Genomic DNA, 19,486 nt, shown 5'->3' on the forward strand with positions numbered 1-19,486 from the left:
GGCTCAGGTGCTGGCATCCCGCGCGGCCCCGCCTCTGCTGCGGGCCGGGAGCCAGGCGAGGTGCTTGCTGCCAGGTAGGAAAAGATCCAGGGCTCACTCATAACCCAGGTCACGATCCGGGGTCGCCCCCAGCACCTCTCCGCCGGGTGCATCAACCTGAAAAAGCCCCTTCTTCCTGGAAACCCTCTTTCTCCAGCGTTTCAACGGGGAAACTGATCAGCTGACTCCAGCCCCAGTCCTGCGAGGGGCGGGCAACCTTTGACCTTTCTCCGAAGGGCCTGGTCACCTGGATTATAAAGGACTTCGGAGACAGCCATCCAGTGTCTGTTGATCTGTATTTCTTGATGTTCTGTCTTCCATTAGCTAAGAGCTGTTAACTTTTGGTTTGAAAAAAACCAGACAAGTCCAGGGGCTCTGGACCGAGAAAAGGCCTATGGGTTGGTAGCCTTAGGAGAGTAGTTTTCAACAGAAGGTGGGTGTGCATCCTGTTGCAAAGTGTTCCAGAGTGGGTGAGGGATGGGGACGTGGAGGTGGTGAGGGCACTGGTAGACCTCCTCAGCCGTTTGGTGATGAAGAGGAGGAATGAGAAGATGGTAATTTGAGTGTGGAGGAGAGTCGTGGCTTTTTTTTTTTTTTTTTTTTAATTTTTAAAGAAAGGAAAATAACACCTTGAAGATCCTAGAAAATCAAGGAGAGATGAGGATGAATGGGATTCAGGGCCCAGATTGAGAAATTGGGATTCAGAAGAGGATGCGGAAAGCTATTCCGGAGACCCAGGTGGGGAGTGCTGGAAGGTCTCTCTTGCGGGAGGAGATAATGCTTGATTGGATATAGTTCAGAAGTTTTTGGAATTTTGTCTTCTAGAGCAGGTTTGTTCTTTATGGAAATTGTAAACCCCATGAAACTACAATAACTTTCGTCTACCTATAGCTTTGATCGGATTGAAAACATACGTTGTGAAGAAGTACTGACCTGAATTGAACTGTCTTGACTACATAATCTAAGGGGAAGTGGGTAGAGAGGGCAATAAAATCAGCTCTGTGATTATAGTTTATATGCCACTTAATATAATAAGTATTTAGTATCTACTTTAAGCCGAGCTAATAGTAATGCCTGCCTTTTCCAGAAACGCTTGCACATGTTTTGGGAACTAACCTTCTCTTTGAAGATCTTTTATTCAGTGGAAACATCCAAAGCAAGTCAGTGATGGTTTTCTGTCCTTTGTTTTAAGCCATCAATGAACAGTGGTTTCTAAAACCTGGCTGCATGTCTCAGAGTTACCTAGGTTCTTGTTAAAAATATACTTTTTTTTTTTTTTTTTGAGACGGAGTCTGGCTCTGTGGCCCAGGCTGGAGTGCAGTGGCACGATTTCAGCTGGCTGCAACCTACACCTCCCAGGTTCAAGCCATTCTCCCACCTCAGCCTCCCAAGTAGCTGGGACTACAGGCCCAGGCCACTACTCCCAGTTAATTTTTATGTTTTTAGTAGGTGGGGTTGCACCATGATGGCCAGGCTGGTCTGGAACTCCTGACCCCAAGTGATCCGTTTGCCTCGGCCTCCCAAAGTGCTGGGATTACAGGTGTGAGCCACGGGTCCAGGCAAAAATATCAGTTTCTTGACCCCACTTTGAGGCCTTTGAAATAAAAATCTCTGGGGCTGGAGCCTGGGAACAGGCATTTCAAACAGAGACCACAGGGTTCTCTGGCACTGAAGATAACTAACAGCCTCTGAAGTTTTTCTTTGAGATTGGGGCTTTTTGGCCTATTTAGAACAGGTTTTCTTAAAGGTTATGTGAATGAATTGTCAAACTTATGTAACTAAAAGTTAGAATTCCTGTCTGTGATGTTATCTTTAAATTTTAATGTACAGTCATCCCCCTTATTCTTGGGGGATATGTTGCAAGACTGACAGTGGATGCCTGAAACCACAGATAGTGCCAAACCTTATATACACTGTTTTTTTCTCTATATACATACATATCTATAATAAAGCATAACTTATGTTAGGCACAGTAAGAGATGAATAATATCTAATAATAGAACAGTTATTATAATATACTGTGATAAAAGTTATATGAATGTCAGCTGTTTCTCCAAATATCTTACTGTATTTTATTGCGGTTAACTGAAACCGCAGAAAGTGAAACCAAGGACTACTGTATTTTAAAGGAAAACTAGGTAGTCATTTTATCAGAAAACAACATTATTTCTGTTGATGAAAACTCCATTTTAGAAAAATTAGAAGATACAGAAGAAACAAAAGTTTTTCCCTAATCCTACAATTAAGAGATGACCACCAGTGACTCTGTCATTTTGTATGTAAAAGGTATGCACATACATATGTATTGCATAATTGGTAGTATATTTTATATACTTTTTCTTTTAGAGACAGGTTCTCACTCTGATGCCCAGGCTGGAGTGCAGTGGCATGATCTTGGCTCACTGCAGTCTCCGTGTCCCCAGTTCAGGTGATCCTCCTTCCTCAGCCTCCCAAGTTGCTGGAACTACAGGCATGCGCCACCATGCCCAGCTAATTTTTGTACTTTTAGTAGCGAAGGGGTTTCAACATGTTGGCCAGGTTGGTCTCGAACTCCTGGCCTCAAGTGATCCACCCGCCTCTGCCTTCCAAAGTGCTGGGATTACAGGCATGAGTCATCACACCCAGCCTATATTTTATATACATCTTTATATCTTTTTTCTACTTAGCTATTATGAGCACTTTTCCATGTAGTTATTGTAAACATTTTAATGGAAGCATATATGCCATCATATGGATGTATTATAATTAATTAAATCAGATTGCTATTGTTAATATTTAGACTCTTAAATTTTTGGTTATTTTAGCAATGTTGGTTTCAATATCGTGGTATACCTCTCTGATTGTTTTCTTAGAATACATTTCTAAATGATGGAATCAAAAACCTTTCAAATGCATTTTTAAAATCTCATTTTGACATATCTTCTTTACTGCTTTTCCTAACCAGAGGGAAAATTAACATATCTGAAAGATCTATTGCATTCCAGGTCCATTTTCTTATATCAGTGGTTCTCAAACCTTAATGCAGCTAAGAATCATTTGGGGAGCTTGTTAAAATTTCATTTTTCTGAGTCCCAGAGGCTGTTGTTCTGACCCGTTGGCTTTAGAGTGGGGCCCAGGAATCTACAGTTTTAACACATTCCCTTATGTATTTGATAAAGGCACTCTTGGAACCAGACGTTGAGAAATGCTTTTTAAATAAATGGCCAAACAGACTCAAAACATTTAGGTTACTTGTCAAAAGCCATTCATGCATCTGATAACAAGAATTTGAACTCAGCTCTATGTGACTTCACAGCCTGTTATACCCATGATCTCAGAGCTTTTTAAACCTTTTTAAGAAGGTTTAGGGTGAGGTGCCCCTAATGACTGCAGAAAGTAAACTCCTACTGACTCCACTGTTGATTTTTTAGGGACAGCTGAAAGTAACATATAAGTACATGATGAACTTCTATTGAAACCTTCCATCAGAAATTCTGGTGAATTCTGTATTATGTTGCATAACATATACTACATAAAATAACTTTGGTCGTTTGGGTGTTGCAGGACCACCTCGCTTCAAGTGTGGATTTCCACGGCTCTTGCTCAGAGGCGGGTACGCTGTGTTCCAGTGTGCCATGGAACTCACACAGTGGCACTTTGTGGCTTCATGAAGGAAGAGGCGGGCCACGCAACACTTCCTCCCCAAGCCAAGGAGAAGTAGCACTTTTAGAGGCAGAGGAGCGGCAGTGGGCGTGACCAAAAGTGTCATTTATTAAAGGTGAGGACCCTACCCTTAGAAAAGTGTTGATGTTAGTGAACTGAAGGGAGCTAGTGTCGGGGTGAGCCTTTTTAGTTTTTAAAATCCTCCTCAGATGGAATTTTGCACTCATTTGATTAATCTTTATTTCCCACTTTATGTTTCATTCCTTTTAGCAGTAGCCTGGAATTATGATGTGTCCTTATATATTTCAACTAGTATATCCTAGTCCATCATTTATTACTAAATTGAGTACCTGCTGTGTGTCAGGTTGGTTTGAGGCACTAGAAATACAAAAACAATGATTCTCCTTGAGAAGTAAGATAATTTACTAGCATTTGTTGACTTGGGTTATACCTAGTCTCTGACTCTTTATTTTTATGTTTAGTTAACTTTAGACTTACAGAAAAGTTGTAAAAATGGTACTGAGAGTTCACCTAGCTTCCCCTAATATTAACCCACTACATAACCATACTACATTGATCAATACTATTAACTAAACTACAAACTTTATTTAAAGTTCATCAATTTTCCTACTCTCTCTTTTTTTTTTTTTTCTGTTCCCACTGTATTTTATCAAGGATCCTGCATTTTATTTAGTTTTTCTTTCTCCTTAGTCTCCTCCAATCTGAAATAGTTCCTCAGTTTTTCCTTGTCTTTCATGATTTTGATTCTTTCGAAGAGTACCAGTTAGGTATGTTGTGGAATGAACTTGTGGTGAGCGATTGGGCTTCTCCACTACAAAGTTACTGTCTTTCCCTTTGTAGTTAAGAATTACCTTGGGAGACATACTTTGAGACTATACTGTTTATCCTCAGATTTTTGCCTATTAGTTTAGCATCCATTGGTGAACCTTGTCTGCAATGGTTATTAAGTGGTGTTTGCCGAGGGTGACTTTTTTTCCATCTCTCAATTTCTTACTAGTTTTAATTTACTGTAAGAAAAGAGCCGCCCCTTCTATTCATTTATTTGTTTGATCATTTTTATCAGTATAGACTAGTGGATATTCACTTTATCCTATGGGTTAAAATACAGTGCCATCTTTTTTTTTTTTCTTTTTCTTTTTAATTGCTCAAATGCTTGTAGGTTGGGCCATTAGGAGCTTAATCTTTGGGTTTAAATGACTGTACATGTAAATGGCTGTCATCATTTTTATCCCATTCCTTATCCTGCCCTGGGAACCACTGCCCCTTTAGAATCTGGCCAGTGATCTTTCAGAAGCCTCCTAAAGGAGTTGTAATTGGGATAATGAATACCAAGGCCTAAGGAAGGTGGGGCAATGCATGTGTAAAAGGTAAACTCCTAGGAACTCTGCAGGAGTCAAAAGAGTAGCAAAATAATCAGTCTTTCTTCTGGTGTTGCCCCACGGAGCCCCAAGGCATCAGGATCATGTGTGTGGGATAACATCAAGCCCACTCACATGCCCTGTGTCTGCAAAATTACCTGATAGGTTCAGAGACATTGCAATGCTGATTTTGGTGCTATTAGCTGCCGAATGAACACACCCTACCTCCTTGGTGCAAATGCTTAGTAAATATTTATAGAGTGATACATGGTGTCCTCCCCACCCACTTTGGTGAAGTAAAGATGTGTGTGGTTAGAGATTCTCCAAGAATGATACTTAGCACTTACGTTGCCCTTCCTTTTGTTATAGCTTATCTTCCTTGCCAGATTTTAAAAACTATTATGGGAAATTTCAAGCATACACAAAAGTAGAAAGAAAATGGACTCTCAGGTACCTATCACCTATCTTCAAGACTTCTCAGTATTTTATCCATCTTGTTTCATCTGTTCTCCCACTTTGGGATGGAGTCGTTCTCATATTTGACAGGAAATTGCAGACATTGAGATCTAGAAAAAGATAGAAATAAACTCTGAGTACAAAGACTGGGCTTTCATTCTCTTTATATCATATCCCCTTTGCTTGAAAATAGCAGGTACTCAGAAAAGACTGGTTGAATCGAGTGGAAGAAAACCAAATATGAGAACATGATCATTTTTAACTACAGGACAGACTTCTAGAAAGGGAAAGAGTGGTAAATCTTGCCCTAAATAACTTCTTTCATGTTGCCTGAATTTGTTCTTGGTAGTCATGATGATTCCCTTGCCGCTTCAAGACAGCCATGACTGAAAAAGAAAACTCTGAGACTCTTGTGACAATTAAAGGTCTCTCAATTATTTAAACGTTAGTGTAAATAAATCCAATATGATGGCACTTTCCCAAACACCAATCGGGAGTCACTTGCCCTAAAAATAACTTTCTTTAAAACGTCATTATGTTTTTCTGATTATAAAAATATTACATACTCATTAAAAGAAAGAATGGAAATTACAGAGTTAGAAAGTAAAAATCATCTCATTAATTCCAGAGATAACATTATCTTGGGCAATATTCTGATAACATCTGAACATGAATCACATTGGCAATTAGAGCCAATAAATATGTGTGTTCCTGGCCAGGCACAGTGACTCACACCTGTAATCCCAGCACTTTGGGAGGCTGAGGTGGGTGGATCATTTGGGGTCAGGAGTTTGAGATCAGCCTGGCCAACATGGTGAAACCCTGTCTCTACTAAAAATAAAAAAAAAATTAGCTGGGTATGGTGGCGCAAGCCTGTAATCCCAGCTACTTGGGAGGCTGAGGCAGGAGAATCTCTTCAACCTGGGAGGTGGAGGTTGCAGTGAGCTAAGATCACACCAGTGCACTCCAGCCAGGCAGCAAGAGGTAGACTCCATCTCAAAAAAGAAAAAAAAAAAAGCTTGTGTTCTGGAAATGTACCAGATATGCCAGTGTACTTGGGTGCATCATCTCATTACATTCTTAGAGCAACTTTGTGAGATAAGTATTTTTCATCATTTTGTTGCTGGGACACACGCTGAGAGGGGTTGCCTCCAGTCACTTGGCTGGTCTCTCTTGAAACATAGATGGACAGACAGATGACAGACCCTTCACACTTCAGATGTTTACTCACAGGAGCTAAGGAAATCTTACCCTTGAACTTACTTATGCTGGCTCTCTGTACAGTTTTTGGGAGAGCACTTAGACTTAGAAAGATAGGTAAGTAATTATTTTTAACTGGGTCAGATGTTGTCTCAAAAGCAGGATTAGTAATAAAGGCCTAACTAATACTTAAGTAATGGTTAATAATGGCTCCTTGCTTTTTTTTTTTTTTTGAGACAGTGTCTCGCTCCGTCGCCCAGGCTGGAGTGCAGTGGCGCGATCTCGGCTCACTGCAAGCTCCGCCTCCCGGGTTCATGCCATTCTTCTGCCTCAGCCTCCCGAGTAGCTGGGACTACAGGCGCCCACCACCAGGCCGGCTACTTTTTTATATTTTTAGTAGAGATGGGGTTTCACTATATTAGCCAGGATAGTCTCGATCTCCAGACCTCGTGATCCGCCTATCTCGGCCTCCCAAAGTGCTGGGATTACAGGCGTGAGCCACCGCGCCCGGCCAGGCTCCTTGCTTTTAGAATAAATGTCTTACCTTTGAACAGAGTCCATAAGCTACAGTTGAGCAATATTAGTTTATGAATATTCACAGCTATTTAGTTCTTGGGTAGGTGTTTCTGTTTTTATTTTTTTAAATTACAGTCATCCCTCAGTATGTGGAAGGGATTGGCTTCAGGACCCTTGCATCTACCCACATTCATGCGTGCCCAAGTACTGTAGTGAGCCCTGAGGAACCCACATATTGGAAAAGTTGGCCCTCTGTATACACAGGTTTTGCATCCCGGGAATATTGTATTTTTGGTCCGCATTTGTTTGAAAAATATCTGAGTGTAAGTGGAGCCGTGCAGTTCAGACCTGTGTTGTTCAAGGTTCAGCTGTATTTTTTAGGACAGTTTTAGATTCTCAACAAAACTGAGCAGAAAGTACAGATATTTCCCATGTATCCCCTGCCTTGTGCAGGTTTTAAAATCTCGTACCCGTCTGTAGAATGAGGGAGGTCGATGTGTGTTCTTTAAGATCTTTTCTGATTTCAACACTGCAGTAATTTTAGGGTCATAACCTCCTTCCACTCTGCGAGTCTCTCTTCCAGGGGACTCTCCCTCTGAAAATAGTTCTTAGAAAAGCAATGCTTCCAGGGCTGGGTGCAATGGCTTATGCCTGTAATCCCAGCACTTTGGGAGGCCAAGGTAGAGGGATCACTTGAGGCCAGGAGTTCAAGACCAGCCTGGTCAACATGGTGAAACCTCAGCTCTACTAAAAATACAAAAATTAGCCAGGCATAGTGGTGCACACCTGTAATCCCAGCTGCTTGGGAGGCTGAGGCACTAGAATTGCTTGAACCCAGGAGGTGGAGGTTGCAGTGAGCTGGGATTGCGCCTCGGCACTCCAGCCTGGGCAACAGAGTGAGGCCCTGTCTCAAAAAATAAAAATAAAAATAAAAAATAAAGAAAAGCAATGTTCCCAGTCTGAATTTTCTAAGATTGAGATCTTTATTTTAAAAATTGCCAATCGTAGCATTTAAGCCTCCTACAATTAAGTCTGCAAGAGGTTGTCTGATTGGCCTCAGGAACCTGATGACTTACTGTTGGCAGGTGGGAAAAGAATAGACCTCTAGGAAGGCATTTGAACAGACAGGCCCTAGGAAAGGGAAGGTAGATGTGGGAGAGAGATAGAAGGCCCCCAAGGGAACCTGAATATTCAAGGGTTTGTGTTGGGACGACCCAGGCACCAAGGGGAGAAAAGAGGAAATATCCATGTGAAGGATGTGGAGCTGAGCACCTGGGCTGAGAGCGCATGCTACCACTTACTAGTTGTGTGGGCTTTGGCAAGGTACTTAAATCTGTCCAAACCTTCCTTTCCTTTTCTTACCTGTAAGATGAGGAGACTAGTAATTCTTACATCATATGGTTAAATGAGAATTAAATAGGTTAATACAAGTGATTTTACCCCACTGCATGGCACAGAGTAAATGCACACATAAATTGCCCTTTTTTATTAGTTGTTACTGCCTTCAGCATTGACTTCCTGTGATACCTTCACAGGACCCTGAACACAGGCCATAGTGTTTAATTGCTTCCTGGGTCAAACATTCCCCAAGAACCTAACCTCCCATTTTATCTATAGCATTGTGTTTAGAGAGAAATAGTTTCTAGGTTTCCTTCAAACTAACCTGAAACTAAATTTTTGGAATTGTATCCTTTAGTAAGTGTGACACTATCTTGAGAGTTTCTGAGGTGGTGGTTGTTTTTTACAGTTACTTACTGCCTCTGTATTCACCATTAAAAAAATTCACTTTGTTTTCATTGTAAGAGTATCTAAAATGATATATGTAAAATATATGTAAATATGACAATATGTGATATACAAAAATATGTATGATAATATAAAAACTATATTATTAAAAATTCTAAAAAGAAAAGAGAAAAAAACCACCCCTAGCTAATCCTATTCTCCTAATATAATTATTATTAGCTTTTGAGTATATTTCTTTCTAGACTTTCCTTAATTGTATGTCTTTAGTTGTAATCATAGCACAGATATAGGGTTTATTTTTTGTTTTTCTTTTTGTCATTTAAGATTTAATCATAAGTGTTTCCATGTGATTATTTAGCATAGAAAATATTTTGGTCTCCATTTTATTTGTGTAATTGAGAATATATTTGTCTATGGAGATTATGCCTTAGCTTTAGCATTTTCTGTGTTCTTCTGAGAGCATGTTTAGAATTTGAGGAGAGATGTGATCTGTCCACACAGAGAGGATATAGCGGATGTTGCTGGCGGCAACCCAGGGATCCTTGTCAGGTAGCCTTTACCACTTTAGTGTATTTTCTGTGGTCCAGGGTGGGCCCTCAGCTTGGTGATCTTAAAAACATGATTTTTGTCAATAATTAAGGGCATAGCCCCCTCTTTGAGGTGAATTCATATTATCCCATCTCATGCTGCTGAAGTATGAAATCAGAGTGGCAATTTGTCAGCTGACAGTGAGAAATACAGTACAGAAAGTGGTGTTTCAGTGTGTCTGCTTGTTGGCCAAGGTGGGATAACACTTTATATATTAATAAATTAAGTCATCTAAGCCCCACAATAACTTTTCTAGGTAGATACTATTTTTATCCCCATTTTACAGATAAGGAAACTGAGGCTTGGTTAAATGACTGGCCCAAGGTTATGTAGCTGTTATGTAGTAGAACTATAGTTTCTGTCTAAGTCCAGACTCCTGATCTTAAACACTATGCTGTAGTTTTGTTATTCTTATAGATAGATTGTTGACCTCCTGTTGGGGATTCTCTATGTTTCTTGACAGACTTCCCTCTGGCCCCCATTGCAATGTGCCCTGTGCCAGTGCCTCTTTGAGAATATAGCATTCATTCCCTGTTGTTGAGGACCATGTTTTTCTGGCTCTCACAAGGAAGAAGGACTTTTCCCTTTTCATTTTCTCTTTGGGTCAAAATGTGCTTCTGTAACAAGGCTTCACATTTTTAAAATCCTCCCTTAAAACTGTGCCAGGAAGGGGCAGCTGAGGCAAAGAACCATTAGGGCTGTGTCTTAGGCTGTGCCCAGCTCAGGTCTTAGGGCGTTTGCAGTCTCCCTTGTCTCCTTTGCCTATTTGTTCTGTCCAACATCTGGAAATGGCTTCCCCTCTTGGGTGACAGGCAGCCTGACCGATAACCTAGAGAGTGCTTCTGTGATATATCGGTGCTTAGAACCTCTAAAACCTCTGGTTTTTGGATCTCTAAACCCTAAGTGGGAGACCTACCATTATGGTTAGTCAAGGTCCATCAGGGATGGGTTTTCAGTTTGTGCTGGAGTGAATCATTTCAGGATAGCATTTCCATTTGAAACAACGTGTCTTTTGTGATTGTGTTTTAGATTGTTGGAGCAGAACTACTGAGCAAAAGCAGGCATTGTATCCTCAGTTGTCATCAAGTTCGCAATCAGATTGGAAAAGTTCAACTTGAAGCTTTCTTGCCTGCAGTGAAGCAGAGAGATACATATTATTCACGTAATAAAAAACATGGGCTTCAACCTGACTTTCCACCTTTCCTACAAATTACGATTACTGTTGCTTCTGACTTTGTGCCTGACGGTGGTTGGGTGGGCCACCAGTAACTACTTCGTGGGTGCCATTCAAGAGATTCCTAAAGCAAAGGAGCTTGTGGCTAATTTCCATAAGGCCCTCATTTTGGGGAAGGGAAAAACTCTGACTAATGAAGCATCCACGAAGAAAGCAGAACTTGACAACTGCCCTTCTGTATCTCCTTACCTCAGTAAGTGTTCTCTTTTTCCTTTGATTAAGTAGTATGCATTTTCTTTTATTTAAAAATAACAGGTACTTGCTTGTATCAAAACATCTCATGTACCCCATAAATATATATATCTCCTGTGTCACAAAAACTGTCAGTTCAAATAAAATAACTATGACATGTACAAGAAAGTACAAAACTCAGAAGTGTACCACTTGGTTAAGTTTCAGAAAATGAACATACTTGTCTAACTGGCATGTAAATTAAGAAATGGAATCTTGCGGGAACCATAGGAATTCCCATGCTTCTTTCAGTCACCACTCTGGCTTCAAGATTCTAACTCTACACATTAGATTTTTCCTATTTTTGAACTTTACAAATCAGAAGCATACGTTACGTACTCTTTTGTGTTTGGCTTCTGTTGCTCAACATTATTTTTGTGAGACCTATTCTTATGGTTTTGTGTGGCTATGGTTTGTCCATTTTCATTGATGTATAGTATTCCGTCATAGGAACAGACCCACTTTTATTATCCAGCCACAAAAGTCTCAGCAGCACACATTTATAGGGTCCATTGATCTAGGCTGGTGGCTCTGCCCCGTGTGCCTCCTGTTCTCCTGCTGAAACTAGTGGGCTAGCCTGGGTATGTTCTCCTCACGTCATCGGCAGAGCGCCAGAGCATGGGAGGAGAAATGCAAGCACATTCAGGCTTCACTGGGGTCACATCTGTTGTATTCCTCTGGCCAAAACTATGGAGTCAAGAGACAGACTAGGTAAGTTTTTCAATATGATCTTTAGTAGTTTATTTCTTAAATATGTTGTATATTTTGGTTCACCTTTTATGTCTTGCCTCTCAACTTATATTAAACAGTAAATTAGTCTTAAGATCAGGGTGCCAGCATGGTCAGTTTCTTGGTGAGGGCCCTCTTACTGGATATTGTCCTCACATGCCTTTCCTTGGTGTGTGTGTGCACACACATACATGCAGGGGGAAAGGGAAAGAGGGAGGGAGAGAGAAAGACAGAGATAGATAGATCCCATGCCTCTTGCTCTTTTTATAAGGGCTTTAATCCCACATGGTAGCTCCACCCTTATGATGATCTCATCTAAACCTAGTTACTTTCCAGAGGCCCCACAGTGGAGATTAGGGATTCAACATAGGAATTTTTGGGGACACAAACATTCAGTCTGTGCACCCCTTTCCTAGTTGAGTCACAGTCCTGTATCGTATTCATATTGGCGTGCTGCTTCTCTACTCACGGAAGAGCCAAAGTGTTATTCCTTTGTGTGTTCCTTCACAGATAGTACAAGTTGAGATGTAAAAATGAGTCAGTGAAATGCAAATATGGCTGATTATTCCCCTTGCTTAAAATGCTCACAGTATATTTAAACAGTAAACTCATTCATAAAGAATAGAGGGCAGTGTACTGGACTAAAGGTGATGTGGTTGGTGATGACTTAAAATGGGCCATTAGTGACCCAAGGAAGGGCAGATCTTGAGAAGATGTTGGAGTAGGGGGAGTGATAGGGAGACTGATAGAGGGTAAATGGAAGCAGATACTAGGTTAGGGCGTGTAAAAAGTTATGACAATGAGAAGGTAAGCCGGGGGACTAGTTTATATTAGACCTATTGCATGAGGCTCTTTGAGGGTGCAAGAACAGAGACACGGTCAGGTTAATGATGGGAATTGTGAACAGGCCACACAGGTGACCATCTCAACAGCTACCCCATTTTCTCTGGTAGCTCGAGAGCCCAGCATCAGCTGTAGTACTTGTCATCTGTGTAACTCCGTTCCTTACTCTTTGTTTTTAGGGCATTACTGACTGCTGTATCTTGCATGCAGACCCTTCAGGAAGGCTCTCGTAGGCCAATTATTCTCTTTGGGTGGCTTGAAGAAGTTGCTTACCTTGCCTGCTATTGGGCAGAGCCCCAAGGTGCCATTAGACACATGAGCCTGGTGTAAGCAGCCATGACCAGGGTAGGGGATGGTTACATGGAACAAGGCATAGAGACATGCACAGGAAGGGCCTATGACTCCTTTACTCAGAAGGGGATAGCTCAATTTGCAAGCATCTTGAGATTTGACAGCCTGACCAGTATACGTGGAATTTAGAAAACAACAACAGCCACAAAAAACCTGAGCTGTTTCCTCCTGTGGATGGCTTTGGGCTTCGTCTGTGTGGATTGCTTCCAGACACTGAGCAAATGCTGTGCTGGATTGGAAACGTCTGTTGTAGTGGCAAAATGGGAGAGTTGTTACAGTGCCACACATACCTGTTACAGCTGGGTTAGGGAGGGAGACTGGTTTCTACTTCTTTTTAGTGCTTTGCTTACAGGGAGCCGGGGTACTTCCAGAGTTTAGGGGAGGGGGAGGAAGAGTGCCTTGTCCAGGAGCTTGATTCTGTGGAATGCTATTGACATTTAAGAGATTTTCCCATCCTCCTGGATTTTGGAGAAGGAAAAGAGGATAGACCAAAGTTGAAGTTACTCTGTCTAGCCCTGACCTTTGCTCTTACCAGGATTCACCAGGATATTCCTTCTTACAGATGGATCATAGAGCAAGTTGAATTACCAGCCACAAGGAAGTGCTTATATTATATATCCGCCACTTGCTTTTGCAGCCAGTAACCTTAGTGACATGATGCTCTGGCTATCATCATGACTAAATGAGTCTTTAAAGTAATCATAATAAAAGCTGACATTTGTAGCGCTCACTGTGAACTGGTCAGCGTTCTTTCTATGCATATTAGCTCATGTCAACCTCAACACTTTTTGAAGTAGCTACTGTTATTGTCTGTGTTCTATGTTCATTGTAGGAGGCCAGAGCAAGCTCATTTTCAAACCAGATCTCACTTTGGAAGAGGTACAGGCAGAAAATCCCAAGGTGTCCAGAGGCCGGTATCGCCCTGAGGAATGTAAAGCTTTACAGAGGGTCGCCATCCTCATTCCCCACCGGAACAGAGAGAAACACCTGATGTACCTGCTGGAACATCTGCATCCCTTCCTGCAGAGGCAGCAGCTGGATTATGGCATCTACGTCATCCACCAGGTGAGCGTGGGGGCAGACCAGGGCCTGCCCTAGACCCTCCTCTCTCTGCCAGACTTGGCCATGTGACTCTTTGTCTATGTTGGGTAAAAGGAACATCAGACTATCATCAAAAAAGAGTTCTCTTACCTCATTTATCCTTGAAAGGAGTAGAGGAAATTATTGTCTCAGAGCATGGAGTTATGGGTTCAAGTTCTGGGAAATTTTACTACCCTTAAAGGAACCTCTGGAGGAAGCCTGTTTTGTGAACCCTTCTATGTTAGCCAATGACTGCCTTCAGATTTTCCCGGAGGCTTCCTGGCCCCTTCTGTTTCTTTCTGTGCGTGACATGCACTACATGATGAGATTCTGGAATTGTCTTGTCATTATCGACCATAGCTACTCAATGGGGATCTAGACAGAGGATTTGAAAGAATATTCTGTATCAGTAGCTATGGCTGCCACCACATTTCTGCCCCGAACTTTGCCACTATTCATTATGTGAAACATGTTATGTTTGATTTTCACTTTCTGGATTCACTTACTTGGCTTCCAGAAGCATGATTTGGTAGGAGCACAGCATAATCATCGGCTGCTTTTGAAGAGCTTACCTCTGAGGTCAGTGGAGTGGGTGATTAAAGATACCTCTATTTGGCATTAAAGTTTATTGAAAAAAAACTAAGACATCAGTTTAAACATCAGTGTCTAAACTTTTCACAATTATCCTTGGCCATCCAAATAATTCCCCCTCAACTTCTTACAAATTCTAAGAATGTCAGCAAAATCATGACTACTGTTAGAACTGGTCATATTTCTTTTAGGTAAAACTTTGGACAACTCAGAGGACCAGCTCTTCAGTATAGACTTGGTGATAAACTGGGGCTCTTGAAAATCAGTGTGCTTATATAGCACATCTATGTCTGTATTTTAGTACTTGGAACAGAATGTTACTATTATATTGTTTTATAGCTATTTTTGTTTTTAAGGTTGTTGGTCATAGGTATGATTTATTTGATTCTGAGTTTTTGCTCAGGACAGTAACCCACAAGGTATAGTACTATTTTTATGAATCGAAAAACGTGTCTGCTTTGGGCCCGGCCCAGTGGCTCATGCCTGTAATCTCAGCACTTTGGGAGGCTGAGGTGGGTGGATCACTTGAGGTTAGGAGTTCGAGACCAGTCTGGCCAGCATGGTGAAACCCTGTCTCTACTAAAAATACGAAGAAAAAAAAATAATTAGCTGGGTGTGGTGGCACATACCTGTAGTCCCAGCTACCCGGGGAGGCTGAGGCAGGAGAATCACTTGAAGCCAGGAGGTGAAGGCTGCAGTGAGCTAAGATCATACCACTGCACTCCAGCCTGGGCAACAGAGCAAGATTCCATCTCAAATTAAAAATGAAAGAGAAAGAGAAAAATATGTCTGCTTTGTATTATTCTTATCAGGAAAACATTGTGGTAACTTCTGAGAAATACTTGTACTTTTATGATAAACCACTTAACTGGAATTCATTCTGATGGAACTTGAACGAAGCAGCCATGAAAAAATTATTTAATTTTTTATTACAGCTTCAATCATATCACAGGTCAAACTGTGTTCTTTTATTACCCAGTGACAAATCTCTCTCCATAAGGCCACTGGGAGGATTAGCCTCTACCAGTAGCATTATAACAGGATTCTCTTACAGGGATTTCTAAGAAACTTTAAAGTAGCTTAGAAATGTTAGCAATAACCTTCTCTTTTTATAGGTCGAGATTTCTTGATCCTTTCTGGCAGGCTGTTAACTAAGTCTCTTAGAAGCTTAGTGTAAATTCATAACAGAGGGTAAGATTGGGATTACCTGGGGTTGAACTGTGAATCACTAATACTAATTGACATGACTAGTATAGAAGAAAGGTTTTGTAGTTTTATACAGAATACATAAAGGTATTTGTAAAATTTTAAGTGAAAATTATTTTTGTTAACTGTGGTAAGAATACTTAACATGAGATCTGTACTCTTAATACCTTTTAAGTGTACAATACATTATTATTGATTATTTGAGTTATTTGTATTTTAAAACTGCGTTTAAAAAATTTTACATTGTGGTAAAACACACAATGTAAAATTTACCATCTTAACCTTTTTTTTTTAACTTTTATTTATTTTTACTGTCTTAACCATTATTGAGTGTACAGTTTAGTAATGTTAAGAATATTTACATGCAATGTATCTATGCATAATTATGCAATATATTGGTTGCATAAATACATGCAGTGTATTTATGAAATCAATCTCCAGAACTTAGTCTTGCAAAACTGGAACTTTCTATCATTACACAACAGCTCTTCAGATTTCAAGGAATGTTTCTAAGTTCTGGAATATAAGTATGTGTGAAGCACAAAGAAAAAATCAAATGGTCTTTTATTGCCATTGCATCTTCTCTGTCAGATCTTTATGTCACAAGTATAGTCTTGTGCGTTAACAAGAATAATACCACCTCCTGAATCCTAACTAAGAGGGGAACAATATGAAACTTTATCTCAGGAGCTTTTCAAGTTTTAATTTTCATATCTCTAGGCTGAAGGTAAAAAGTTTAATCGAGCCAAACTCTTGAATGTGGGCTATCTAGAAGCTCTCAAGGAAGAAAATTGGGACTGCTTTATATTCCATGACGTGGACCTGGTACCTGAGAATGACTTTAACCTTTACAAGTGTGAGGAGCATCCCAAGCATCTGGTGGTTGGCAGGAACAGCACTGGGTACAGGTAAGGTGGTCTGCTGAGGGTGGCTTAGGTCGAGAAGCTCAACTATTGTGATCAAGACTGGGTGGAACAAGCATCCAGAGTGTCTTAAGAAAATGAGAAATAGGAAAAATGTTCCATGATACATACATCACTTAAAGTGCAAAACAGAAGTGAGAGAATGTAATGAGGAAAAAACCCTACAACAACTTCGGCAGAAGATCACAGAGACAAGGGAAAGCGTTGGAGAGAAATGTCCGAGCATTGCAGGTGGTGGCCAGCCTCAGCCACTGCGCCCCTGTCGGGGACTTCTGCAAGCTTTTCCACACTGACTGGAATGCAAGTAACTTATTTGTCTATTCCTGACTCCCCCTCTAGGAGGCAACAGGCTGGTGTGCCTTAGTGAGACCTCTGTTGAGATACCACTTTCCAGACTGTGGCCTCTTTCTAGAGCGTGGGGAGGGCATATCCTCTGAGTAGTCTTCTCAGGAGCCCGGACACCCAGGACAAGTCCATTTCTCTCAAAGCCACTGTGAGAAGCGCCAGATGCCATCATCTGTGTCTTCATTCCCCATCCCCTCCACCTTTAAGAAGGGCGTAGCTGCTTTTCAGCCTTATTTGATTACACCAGCTCCTATTCAAGCACAACCATGGGGAAATAGTGACCCAGAATGTTTCTCTGCAAATGAAACATTATATTCCCTCATTTGTGTGCACACTTACCTGTCAGCTTTCCCCAAGCCCTGCCGTTCATGGGTGCTCATGTCTGTGGTGCTGACTGTGCTGGAGGCCATGAGACCACTTTGAATAAGGCAGAGCACCTGCCCTCACAGGGCTCCCCGTTGAGTGTCAGTGTGGGGAGGACAGGTAGCTACAGTGGAGTTGTGTTACTTTTGCATTTCTGCAAATAAAATTATAAGCACTTGGTAAGGAGGAGAGAGAGGGACAAATGAAGAGAGGAAGAGGAAGGCAGAAGGAGAGAGAGAACTGTGAAACTATCAAATGGTGCTGGAGATTCCACCAGTATATACTCTACGTGAGTGTGAAGTGGAAAGTGGGTCTCTTGATACCTCATTTGTTCTGGGCTTCCATGTTGCTCCCTCACGTTGGGCAATTAAAGAGAATTCTTAAGTAACATTCATGTAAGTGACTGTTGCCTCAGGTACTGACTTTAAACCCAAGCCCTATGTAAGCTGCAGGACATAAACACCTACAACAAACTATGGTGGGTGAGGGCACAGTGCCTTTAAGAAACACCTTGAAGGGAAGGGTTTAAAGCTGTTCCCCAGGTAAGGTGGTACCTTAATCTTGTGGAATCAACAAGAGCTGCTCAGCAGAGTTCCAAGACACGCCGGAGAGCACGGTACAGTTTTGGGGGAAATGCAAGTAGTTCACTGGTACTCTAGAAGGAATGTCTGTGAGGAGAGGCAAGAACTAAAGCTAGGCAGGGGCCAGATGACGCAGGTCTTGCTTACTCTGATAGAGTTCGAATTTGCTGTGACGGGGCTGGGGAGCTGTTGACACATGTTACAGCTGGGGAAGGATGGGAGAAAGCTTGGTTCAGCTGATTTTGAATGTATTGGATGAAGCAAGGGAAGAGGGGAAAACTGAGGGGAGAGATGCTACATGTCTGAGTTAGGGTGAGGGCTGTGGATCCAGAGGGCAAGGAGAGAATCCCACGATTTTTCTCTTTGGGGAAACTTGATCTTTGGATCTAATCTTATTATCTAGGGGTTTTGTTTTCTGGTTTCTTCGAGTCACTTCTGCATTGAGGAAAACAGTGCATCATGGCTGGGCAACTTGGTTTTTTCAGAAGCATGTCACTATCTGTTCACTTTTTCCGTAGTAAGATGTCACTATTTACAACACAGAACACCTATACCTTAGACACTTGCCATAGATGATAATCTTAAACTTCTCATTGCCCAGATTTTTTTAAACACCTGGTTGCACCATTCATTTCTAAGCAATCACAGAGGCTTGCTTAAGGACAGGTTTTTTTGCTGGGTTTCTAGATTTTATCTTTCTATTAAGCCGAACCATAAGAAGGCTGAGCTCTTGGACATTCCTGCCAGGAATTGATTTTCACTCATGCTTTGGTGTCGCAGTCGTGGATTTCATCAGATGCTGCTCACTCTGAGAAACAGCGCATGTATGACTCTTGCTGTTTCTAACTTGCCATTCTAACTGGCCAGATGTTTCTTTTATAACTAGGTATCAGAAAGCCTTTGTTGAGTAACTGACAGGTTTTCTTAATATGATTCAGGTAATTGAATGTTTTGATTGAGAGGCTCTGAGCCAAATCCATGGCCCTCTTTTAGAAATTGAAAAGAATCTTATTTGCAGATCAGAGTTCTAATGTATTTCCCATCTTAATTTTCTGTTCTGATTTAAATGTTTCTAGAGTCCTGGTTTATCATTTATGATTTTCTCTGTTTTGTATGTATCATGTAAGCAGCCTCATCTTTTGTGGCTGGAGAGAGGTATGTATAAGTAATGTAGGCAGAAGTTGCCCTCCTCCTGGACTACTTGCGTTTGTTGCTCTAAGCAAAGTCCCTGTGGCAGACAAGTTCGTTTCCAGGCAGCTGGGTGTCTGCCCCGTGCTGGCAACTGTGTGCTCCCGTGCCACAGAGCTTAAGTCAGCACATGCCTCATCACTGTCACACCGGCCCCATGAGTACAGGTGCAGAAAAGGTTTTCTCCTTACACACGTGCAGAGTGAAGAAGTTAAAGTAAGTTGCCCCAAGTGTCTCAGACTCTGATGAAGCCAG

At 41.4% G+C, this 19,486-nt stretch overlaps 1 protein-coding gene and 1 long non-coding RNA gene across 2 annotated transcripts in view; one reads left to right on the plus strand and one right to left on the minus strand.

The window, feature by feature from the left end:
• Positions 1-242: 242 nt before the first annotated feature.
• The window catches only part of B4GALT4 (UDP-Gal:betaGlcNAc beta 1,4- galactosyltransferase, polypeptide 4), a 28,802-nt gene continuing 9,558 nt past the window's right edge, over positions 243-19,486 (plus strand). Inside the window, exons 1-7 of the mRNA XM_011987194.1 lie at positions 243-437; positions 3,583-3,796; positions 4,393-4,492; positions 5,430-5,510; positions 10,596-10,993; positions 13,787-14,019; positions 16,552-16,739. Of these exons, the coding sequence (XP_011842584.1) occupies positions 10,741-10,993; positions 13,787-14,019; positions 16,552-16,739 (674 nt within the window). The 5' untranslated portion in view covers positions 243-437; positions 3,583-3,796; positions 4,393-4,492; positions 5,430-5,510; positions 10,596-10,740. The remainder of the gene's footprint in view (positions 438-3,582; positions 3,797-4,392; positions 4,493-5,429; positions 5,511-10,595; positions 10,994-13,786; positions 14,020-16,551; positions 16,740-19,486) is intronic.
• On the minus strand, positions 5,507-14,341 carry LOC105544629. The gene is made up of 3 exons (XR_001006798.1): positions 14,146-14,341; positions 10,483-10,695; positions 5,507-5,626 (listed from the first exon to the last, which is right to left on the minus strand). It is a non-coding gene; the product is annotated as an uncharacterized LOC105544629 (long non-coding RNA).

The sequence above is a fragment of the Mandrillus leucophaeus genome, unplaced genomic scaffold (genome assembly GCF_000951045.1).
Source record: "Mandrillus leucophaeus isolate KB7577 unplaced genomic scaffold, Mleu.le_1.0 Scaffold302, whole genome shotgun sequence".
Taxonomy (NCBI): domain Eukaryota; kingdom Metazoa; phylum Chordata; class Mammalia; order Primates; family Cercopithecidae; genus Mandrillus; species Mandrillus leucophaeus.